At 35.3% G+C, this 11,437-nt stretch overlaps 1 protein-coding gene across 1 annotated transcript in view; it reads left to right on the forward strand.

Moving 5' to 3' along the window:
• RBM27 (RNA binding motif protein 27) overlaps positions 1-10,790 on the forward strand; it is a 121,689-nt gene extending 110,899 nt beyond the window's left edge. The window contains exons 21-22 of the mRNA XM_042782088.1: positions 9,270-9,380; positions 10,707-10,790. Of these exons, the coding sequence (XP_042638022.1) occupies positions 9,270-9,380; positions 10,707-10,790 (195 nt within the window). The remainder of the gene's footprint in view (positions 1-9,269; positions 9,381-10,706) is intronic.
• Positions 10,791-11,437: the final 647 nt, after the last annotated feature.

Below are 11,437 nucleotides of genomic sequence, written 5' to 3' on the forward strand. Positions count from 1 at the left end.
TTCCCAGTGTCCATCCCTCCATACTCTCCTGCCCCCTGAGCTGTCTCCCTGTGCATAAGCAGCCCTTCCTTCTCCCATGATTGTTCTCTCCAGGGTCAGTAAGTTTTTTAAAGTAATAAATCCTAACACTAAAAATACTGTATTCAGCATTTCTTTGTTGCATTTTATATAAATGTCAGGTGTTTTATAGATTAGAAAATTTAGTTCTAAAACTGTGGGTATTAGCAAGTTCTTATTAATATGTTTGAAGGTCAAGAAGCAGCTTTTGCTTTGTAATTCCGTAATACGCCCCATAAATGCATTTGTAGTGACAAGTTGTTCCAAAACTACATTTGATTTTTGTTTTAAGATTATCATGTGGCTTACCAGGTATGTGTAGTGCAATAAGTGAAAATAATCTAGGATGGGGGCAAAATTCAAAAAAGGAATTTATTAGAGTAGCAGAGCATGTTTAGTTACAGTCTGTGTACTACTATATAGGACCATTTACTTTTAGACAAACATGCAAATACAGATTTGCTACAGGTAAATGCCTCTTATTATTTTATGTGTATACATAGACTTCAGACACCACTATAACTCCTCCCTATCTATTCCTCTTCCTCCTGGTAAAAATGATTGTTAATTCATGGGCTATCAAAAACAGGGTAGAGGGGATCTGCTTTTGGCCTGTGGATTATATTATGCCAACCTCTGATATATATTCTTGTATACTTTATATACTTAATATTTAAACTTGAAAAATATATAGAATATGATTATATATTATGTATTGTGTGAGTTGAATTTTCTATATTTCAAAGATCACAATTAGTAGTTTAGAATTTTTTTTTTTTGAAAGAATCTTCACTTATTTATTTTATTTCACAGAGATCTGAGGATATTAAAGACCTTCAGGAGGAATTCTCTAGGTCAAAAGCTGAAAATGTTAAGTAAGGCATAGACCCTTGCTTAATGGGCAGACAGGACAAGAACTAAGGGTACATTCCTTTATCCTTGGTTAAAGTGAAGTTTGGCTAGTTTCAATGGTGATTATTGTTTGCCCTAACTGGTTGTAATACTTAGACTGTATGTTGACTTTTCTCAAGGAGAATGCATCAGTTAACCAGCAAAATTTTTGAATTGTGGTATTTGTTTTAGCTATTTAATCAATGATTAGGGTGGAACTTGGATTTTTTTTTTCCCCCTTTCTGCTTATGAAGGTATTGTTCTCTCAGGATCCATTTGGCTGTAAGTAATGGAAAAATGACTTGAAAAATAGGGATTTGAAAAAGTCTAGACGTAGGGATATTTCAAGATTAACTAATTCATTAACTGCCGCACAGGCCTTCTGTATTTCTCCTCTGCTATCCTAGTATGTTGGTTTATGTTTCCAGGCTGTTTTCTTCATATTACTATGGCTACAGCAACAAACATCACAATCTCTAACAAAAATATCCAAAGGTAGAAAAGTTACTTTTCAAAATAGTGGGAAAACCCTTTCTAGAAAGTATCCCCCCAGTAAGCACACACACACACACACACACACACACACACACACATGCACGTATTCTTCCACTCAGCAGATGTACCTTCACATGTCTTAGCTGGGATTGTCACTTAACCATTTCTAAAATAATCACTGGTAAGGAGGATATCACTGTTGATGTCAGATGGCTCTTGGCTTAAAGCCAAGATGATGTTTATCTGTATTTTATTGACTATGCCAAGGAATTTGACTGGATCATAACAAATTATGGAACATTGCAAAGACTGGGAATTCTGGAACACTTGCTGTGCTCATGTGGAACCTGTACATAGACCAAGAGGCAATTGTTCAGACAGAATCAAGGAATACTGCATGGTTTAAAGTCAGGAAAGATGTGTGTCAGGGTTGTATCCTTTTACCACACTTAGTCTGTATGCTGAGCAAATAATCTGAGAGGCTGGACTGTATGAAGAAGAACATAGCATTGAGATGGGAGGATGCCTCATTAACAACCCATGAAATGCAGATGACACACCCTTGCTGAAAGTGAAGGTGACTTTAAGTACTTACTGATGAAGATTAAAGATTACAACCTTTAGTATGGATTACACCTCAGCATAAAGAAAGCAAGAATCCTCACAACTGAACCAGTAAGCAACATTATGATAAATGGAGAAAAGATTGATGTTGTCAAGGATTTCATTTCAGTTCACTTGGATCCACAATCAACATCCATGGAAGCAGCAGTCAAGAAATCAGACATCGTGTTGCACTGCTGCAAAAGATGGCTTTACAGTGTTAAAGAGAAAAGAGGTCACTTTGAAGACTAAGGTGTGCTAGACCCAAGCCTCATATGCATGTGAAAGCTGGACAGTCAATAAGGAAGCCCATAGAACTGAGCATTTGAATTATGGTGTTGGTGAAGAATATTGAATATACCATGGACTGCCAGAGAATGAAAAAATCTGTTTTGGAAGAAGTATAGCCAGAATGCTTCTTAGAAGCAAGAATGGCCAGACTTTGCCTCTGATACTTTTGACATGTTATCAAGAGGTACCAGTCCCATGGAGAAGGATATCATGGTTGGTAAAGTGGAGGGTCAGTAAAAAAGGGAAAAACTCTCAACAAGGTAGATTGACACAGTAGCTGCAATAATGGGCTCAAGCATTAGCAACAGTTTTAAGGGTAGTGCATTGTTTCATTCTGTTGTATATAGGGTCACTATGAGACTGAACTGACTAGATGGCACATAACAACATAATTATTGATAAATCAGATGAAGCTGAAGAAAAGTCTTTTTTAAAAGCTGATGTGATTAAAATCTGCTTAAGAGAGTACTTATTTATTAACTCTGTGGTAAGATTCTGTGCTGAGTTCAATATTGTATGTAAAAACAGCTACCAAGTATATTTTGCCTATCCTGTTTTACAGCTCAGAAGAATTACATTTTTATTTATTTTGAGGCTTTGATTACTTAACTGGCAGCGTGAAGCTCACATATGGCAATTGACCAGTGATGAAAATTAGCATCTATTAGAAAAGGAAAATGGTAAAATAGTTATTGGCTAGACAACTAATAATGTTTCCAGTGATGTTCATGGAACACGGCATACCAAGTCTGCCAATATAGAAAGAAGAATTCAGCTGCAGCCTTCAATTCCCTTAGATTATTTTGTTATGAATTGTTTAGATTAATTTTTGTAAAAGTTACACATGCACATCATTTGAAGAGTTAAGCTAACCTGACAGCCACCAGGCTATTATTTCTCCTGATCCATTCTCCCCATTTTCTCTTCCCTAAAGATGTCTACTTTTAGTATGTTCTCATGTCTAGATAATATGTTTTTATTGTTACTTCTTGATTTAAAAAATTTTTTTAGCATTAATTATTGACTTCCCAGCAAATGGAAGAAATGACAAGATAAAAGAACTGAACAGAAGATTTTAAAGAGCAGCTTGAGCAGACAAAGCCAGTTACTGTAATGAAATGTACAAAGATCTAGAGTTAGAAAACCAAAAGGGAAGAACATGCTTGGCATTACCCAGGCTGAAAGAACAGGAAAAAATTTAAGCCTCAAGTTGCAATATTGAAAGATTATATGGGCAAAATATTGCATGATGCAGGAAGCATCAAAAGAAGATGGAAGGAATACACAGAGTCACTTTACTAAAAACACCTGGTCAATCTTCATCCATTTTAGGAGGTAGCATATGGTCAAGAACCTATGGTATAGAAGGAAGAAGTCAAAGCTGCACTGAAAGAATTTGTGAAAAACAAGGCTCCAGGAATTGACGGAATACCCACTGAGATGTTTGAACAAATGGATGCCCCACTGGAGGCACTTACTTGGTTATGCCAAGAGATTTGGAAGACAGCTGCCTGGCCAGTTGACTGGAAGAGATCCATATTTGTACCCATTCCAAAGAAAGGTAATCCCACAGAATGTGAAAGTTATAAAAAAAAAATCATTAATAATCGCACATAAGTAAAATCTTACTGAAGATAATTTAAAAACAATTACAGCAGTATATTGACAGAGAACTTCCAGAGGTGCAAGCTGGATTCAGAAGAGGACATGGAACAGGGGATATCCTTGCTGATGTCAGATGGATCTTGGTTCAAGGCAAAGAATACCAGAAAGATGTTTACTTGTGTTTTATTGACTTTGCAAAAGCATTTCATCATGTGGATCATAACAAACTGTGGATAACATTGAGAAGAATGGTAATTCCAAAACACTTAATTGTTCTCATGAGGAACCTGTACATAGACGAGGCTGTTGTTCAGAGAGAACAAGGGACACTGCATGGATTAAAATCAAGAAGGGAGTGCATCAGGGTTGGATCCTTATACCATACTTACCCAATCTATATGCTGAGCAAATAATCCGAGAAGCTGGACTATATCAAGAAGAATGTGGCATTAGGATTGGAGGGAAGAATCATTAACAACCTGCGATACACTGACAACATAACTTTGCTTGCTGAAAGTGAGGATGACTTGAAGCACTTACTGATGAAGATTGAAGAATACAGTCTGCAGCATGGATTACATCTCAATATAAAGAAAACATAGATCTTTACAACTGGACCTACAAGCAGCATCACAATAAATGGAGGTAAGATTGAAGTTGTCAGAGACTTCACATTACTTGGTTCTAGAGTCGACCCCAATGGAAGCAACAGTCAGGACACCGGATGACTTACAGCACTGGGCAAGTTGGCTTCAATGGACCTCTTTCAAGTGCTAAGGAGCAAAGATGTCACCTTGAGGACTAAGGTGCACCTGACACAAGCCATGATGTTTTCAGTCGCCTCATATGCATGTGAGAGCTGGACATTGAATAAGGAAGAGCAAAAAAGAATGGATGCTTTTCAGTTGTGGTGCTGGTGAAGAATGCTGAAAGCACCATAGGCTAGTGAAAGAACTAACAGATCTGTCCTGGAGGAAGTGCAGCCAGAATGCTCCTTGGAAGCAAGAATGGCCAGACTCTGTCTCACCTGTTTTGGTCATGTTATCAGAAGGGACTGTTCCCTGGAGAAGATTGTCATGCTTGGTAAGGTGGAGGGTCAACGAAAGAGGGGAAGGCCCTCAACAAGATGGATTGACATGGTGGCAGCGATGATGGACTCAAGTATAGCAAGGATCCTGGAGCAGGTGTGGGACCGGGAGGTGTTTCGTTCTGCTGTGCATAGGGTTGCTATAAGTTGGAGACAACTCGATGGCACCTAACAACAGCAACAACATTGACTTCCCATTTGTCCTGCTTTCCAGCTCTCTTTTTTTTTAAGACTTTTTTTTTTTTAATGTTTTCTTTCATTTCCCTGCCCTTGTAGAATTACTCCTTTTATTCATACACATACACATATATAAGGTTTTTTTTTAACTGTCATTTCATTGAAGTATAGGAGCTCTGGTAGCATAGTGCCTAAGGCACTTGACTGCTAACCAGAAGGCTGGCGGTTCAAACCCACCAGCCACTCCTCGGAAGGAAGATGGGGCAATCTACTTCTGTAGTGATACTGCCTTGGAAATCCAAGGAGAGGTTGCTATGAGTCGGATCCGACTCGATGGCACACAACAACAACTTAGGAAAGTATAAATTTATATACTATGGATATTCAGTTCTTCATCTTCAGCCAGAAAACGCTTTGATACTTAAGAAACTTAAGAGATTTTGAAGTCTTGAGCTTCTATACTTCCACCTCTCCCGATTTGTGTAATTCATTGTAATTTTTATGTTTTTTACTATCAAGAACTTCTAATTCCTCCAACTTTGCCATGCCTGGAAATTCATATAAGTCAACTGAGTATTTCTGTTGTAATTACTAAAGACTTCTCACATTTAGTAACTTTTCCCTACAGCCTTTCTAGGCAAGGGTTTTACTACTGATATTTACTGTCACAAATAGTCAGGAGGTTCCTGTTCAGCACACTTTACCTTATAGAGCACTATTTATGTAAAAAATAAAGTTGGACACCTAGATCTACTGGCATTGATAATTTTGTGACATTTACAGGTCGTTGAAACTCTAGACTGGCTTAATTTTCTTTCTCAAAGTTTTCATTTATTACAAAGAAAATTTCTGCTTTTAAGAACATTCAGACAGCACAGATTGTAAGGGAGGAACCACAAAATCTGAAATCTTAACTAAGTACATTTTTATGAATGTTCTAGTCCCTGTATCTGTGACATAGGATGCCTGGTGGCACACTGGTTAAGTGCTTTGCTGCTAACTGAAAGGTAGTTCAAATTCACCAGTTGCTGTGTGGGAGAAAGATGAGGCAGTCTGCTTCTGTAAATAGTACAACCTTGGAACCCTGTGGACAGTTCTACTCTGTCCTGTAGGGTTGCTATCAGTCAGAATTGACTCAGTGGTAATGGGTGTGGTTTAGTATGTTACATATAAGAACATACATGATCTCTCTTGCACAAATGGTAGCATGTTAATGCTTTCGTATATGATGATTTTTTTATACTTAACATGTATTAGGTATTGATCTATAGTAGTACCTATGGTGTTGCTTTAGTCTCTTTAATGGCTGCATGATATTTCAGTAAGCAGTCTCATACTGGTAGAAATTTAGGTGGTATGTATTTCTTTTTTGTAGCCATATCTGGCCAGTATGGTTAGCATTTGACTGCTGACCAGATGGCTGGTGGTTCAAACCCACCAGCCACTCCTCAGAAGGAATATTGGGCAGTCGACTTCTGTAGAGATACCACCTTGAAAACCCAAGGAAGGGTCACTAAGAGTCAGAACTGACTCAGTGCCAGTGAGTGAGTTTTTTATGGCCAGTGTGTGAGAAAGTATCTGTGTATATTGGGTAAGTAGATATTGTTACAGGTATGACATTTTGAGGGGCCTGTCCTAAACTTTAACTATTTTTCTTTTTCTTAAAGTAATGCATACAAATTGTTTTTTAAAAAATCACTGTAGAAAGTACCAGAATAAAGAAGAAAAAAGTATCCCCTCTTTTTTCAATTTCTGACCACTGTTAAAATGTAGCCACTATTACTGGTTATCTTTATAGGAAAAACATTATGTGTATAACACATACATAAAGTCTTTAATTCAAAAAACAGTTACCAAAATGGAGTCATATAAATGAAAGGCTGCATTCCAGGCCTTGCTTTTTTTGTATAAATATCTTAGCTATTTGGCATTTCCCATGAATTGTGAAAATAATGCTCAATTAAAAATGTTTATTAAAACAAAGTATACCAAATAGTAATGTATAATTCAGTGATTTATCAGAAGACATACACACCTTAGATCAAGAAATAGAGCATTGCCAGCACCCCAGAAGCTCCTCTCATCACTCTTCTCAGCCACTGTCTTCTCCTTCTCAGAGAAATAACTGTTATTCTTTCTTTATGATAACCACTTTTTGGCTTTCTTTTTAGTGTTTGCCTATATATGCATTCTGAAATAATACTGTATTACTCTGCTTGTTTGATTTTATATAAATGGAACCACACAGTCTGTGTTCTTTTGTTCAACATAATGTTTGTGAGATCATTTATATTGCTAAATGTAGTTTGCTTTTATAATTGTATAGTATTCAGTAGTATAATATATCACAATTTATTTTCCCATTCTGCCATTGATAGGTGTTTGGATTATATCTACTTTATAATGTTTATGAATTGTGTTACTATGAACATTCTTATAGATTTCTTAGTACACGTGTACACACATTTCCCTTGAGTATATTCCTAGGAGTGGAATTGCTTAGTGAACTTACCAGTTTTATTAGTTTAGATTCCTACCAGCAGTGAATGATATTTCCTGACTTGATGCTGTCAGAATACAGCTTTATTCTCATTGCTAGTCTTATTTGATTTGCTGTAAGTTTTGCAGTGGGAGTTATTTATTCTTGATTCCAAGCTACATAGGAAACCAAATTAAATTTCTAAGCAACTCTTCTATCAATATAATATATGCAATATAAGTAATGCCTTAGAATACCATTTGGGGAACAGAACAGCTACTCTTTGAAGGACAACCCAATTTTTGTGGATTTTATAAATTCTTATTCTTTTTCTGATTATAGAAGTAATAAGTCTTTATTTAAAAATTGAAGTAATACAGAAATGAACAAAACCAGCAATGAAAGCCTCTGTAATTGGGATATGTATTAAAGGATGGAGTAAGGGTAGCATAGTGGCTAAAGCACTTGACTGCTAACCAGAAGGCTGGCGGTTCAAACCCACCAGCCACTCCTCGGAAGGAAGGTTGGGCAATCCTACTTCTGTAGTGATACTGCCTCGGAAACCCAAGGAGGGGTCGCTATGAGTCGGGGCCGACTCGACAGCACATAACAACAACAACAACAACATTAAAGGATGGAGTAAGGGCAAAAGATGTTTATTAATACATTTTTAGTAAAATGGCAAATGAATATTTGAACAGGACACTTTGATGTATCAGTATAGTATGTCTCACAAGTGAAAATGTTTGGTATCAGGTTATAAGTGTTCAACCCCTACAAGGATTTAGGAATTTTTTCTTAGATTACCAGCTGATATTATGCAGACAGTAATTGACTGGTTATGGGTCCGGCCTAGCATACAGCTATAGGGATAATTAAGCTTTTATTTTCATGAAACTTTGGAACCTTGTTCTTTGGTCTTTGTTGCTTTGTCTTTAAAACTAAACTATTGCTTTCCCTTATTATAATTTGCTCAGGAGAGGGGAAAAAAGTGCTTAGAAGGTAATACCCAAAAACACACTTTAAACTGAGCAGTTTTAACCTTGAGTCAGTATAGTATTTCTTTAATGTTTGTGTTGAATGCGTAAATGAACTCTGTGGTCCGTTTTATTGTATAGCATTTCAGAAGAAGTAGTAGGTTTACCTAAGGTATGGCTGTAAATGATGTGATGAAATGACTAGACATAAGATGATTTCACCTTTTTAAAAAAGACTTAAGTTTTTAAGATTTAAGTCTAAATATGTAGCTATCTAATGCAAAGGTCAATAATTAAATTAAGAAAAGACAATATTTGTTAGCTTCAATCATGACTGTTGTAAGGAGGGTGAGGGTAACCATATAATTTATCATCCAAACCAAGATAAATGCTATAATTTATGTGAAGCTGAGACATAAATATAAACTATGGGCAAACCAGAGCATATAGTCACTCAAATTAAAAGGGACTTTATTTTTTTCTATTATTGGAGATGTTTGTAGATCCCCTTGAATCCCTACACTTTTTAAATAGCACAAAATTTAAATAACAAAATAGTAATAATATTTAAATGTAAGTATAAATTTTTGTGTTTTCCTAAAATTAGGCTGCAAATCAAGGGTCAAAATTCAAAGACCGTCGACTACAAATATCATGGCACAAGCCCAAGGTATCGTCTATATCCACTGAGACTGAGGAAGAGGAAGTCAAGGAGGAGGTAAATTTAACAATTGGAAATGTGTTGTATTAGATAATTTCCCAATTAACCTATTTTTCTTGATGTTAAAGTAAATAGTATAAATTAAAAACATAAATGTTGAGTTTTTCCTTCATATATACCTAGAACTTCAAGATTTATTAAAGAACTAGAAGGAGTGCAGAAATAAAAAACAAAGCAACAACAAAAAAAAAACCTCTTTGGGGGATTATTTTCTTTTGGTATCAGTAAGACTATTCTTTTAATTTACATTCATTTTGACTTTATTTGGGTTATAGAATTTCTGTTCTTCTGGTAGATGATGATGGGGTTACATGAGCAAATTAAATTTTAGCTGGTTAGTTTTAGCTTTTCATCTATGCAAGGTCATAAATAATAGAGTTTCTTATTTTCCTTTGTATAATTGGTTGACATGAGAGTGTGCAGAAGTTGGAAATGAAACTGAAGAAGTGGAAAACTAAATAATGCAAATAAATAACTTCTAATTATCTGAAAATTAATTTTACTTTTTACTCTTATATTGTCTCATTAGTGTATAAAAATGGACACTTAGCCTGTTATTCAATTCACTATAATCTTGGTTTTAAAAGATGTCTAGCATTTATGGTTGATTAAGGGCTCTTTGACTGTATTGGGTAATTTCAAATCATAAAAACAGATGAATTTCCCACTTTTTTAAAAAATTTTTTTAAAGAAAAAAATGTTTTGGTAGTATTTGTAAATAATCTACTTTGCATAAAATTTTTACATAGAATTTGGACTGCCTCTCTCATAGGGAAGTTAGTATATCTATTACTCGCAAAGAATTGGATAATTAAAGAAAGGTTCAGGAGTTTGAGTTCTGATGGCATAGTGCCTAAGGCATTTGACTGTTCACCAGAAGGTTGGCGGTTCAAACCCACCAGCCACTCCTTGGAAGGAAGACTGGGCAATCTACTTCCAAAGTGATAACGCCTGGGAAACCCGAGGAGTTTGAAAGTAGTCGTTTATTTCTTCATTTTATATTAATGGAAGTTAATTAATTAATTTTATCAAAAATATTTTGTATAGATCTTTTTTATTTCTCCTTTTAAACTGCTATATTTTATTAATTTCTTTGATGATACTAGGATGGAAATCTTGTTCTATTAAAACTAGTGGAGTTAGCATAGGGAGAAGAATTTATATGCATTAAATTTTTTTCATTTTTTTGTCCTGAAAGGTACTCTGAGTATATCACTTGTTAATCCGGCCTGGGTTTTGTATAATAGTCTATTTATTCTTTGGCCTGAAATGTTTTTTATGTAACATTCTTGTAGCACCAAACAAATTTTTCTCTTTCTTTAGGAAACTGAAACGTCAGATTTGTTTTTGCATGATGATGATGATGAAGACGAAGATGAATATGAGTCTCGTTCATGGAGAAGATGAAATCTGATGCGAGTTGTATAATTTTTAGGAATATTGTTTAGAAGAACAACTTTTTAAAATTATTTAAAAGAAGTCAATGAGCCAAAAAAAATTTTTTTTATTTTCAACACAGTAGTTAAGGATAGCAAGTTTGCTATTTAAACACATCTCATAACTGTACATGATATTAAAGCACCAAAGGCCTAGTGACTTTACACAGTTGTGAAGATCCACAGGAAAGACATGGATAATCTCTAGAGCCTTATTTTCCGCACCATCTGTTTTTGTTCCTATTGGTGTTGGATTATGATGTGTAAATGACAGGGTGTTCAGAAATTTTATTTTGGGTTAAAATCTGCTGATAAAATTTCATTAAATCTCAAAATCGCCTGAATCTCTTAACTCTCAGCTATTATGGATGTGTTGTCAGACAGTAGGAGATATTTTTAATTAAAATACCCTTTTGCTTTCAAGAATTATCTTGGAAGAAAAGTATAATTTAATTTTCTTATTGTGGAGGAGCCCAATTTGTATTTAGTCTACATTTTTTTCAGTGTTTTTATGTGTAGCAGTAGTATTTCAGTGTAAATCACAACAAACTCTTTTTAAGTTCTCACCTGCTTTAAGGCAAAGGTAGTTAGCTCCGTGTTGTTTCCTTTCTCTCATCA

Source organism: Orycteropus afer, unplaced genomic scaffold (genome assembly GCF_000298275.1).
Source record: "Orycteropus afer afer isolate SDZICR_OR568_19922 unplaced genomic scaffold, OryAfe1.0 scaffold00238, whole genome shotgun sequence".
NCBI classification, from domain to species: Eukaryota; Metazoa; Chordata; class Mammalia; order Tubulidentata; family Orycteropodidae; genus Orycteropus; species Orycteropus afer.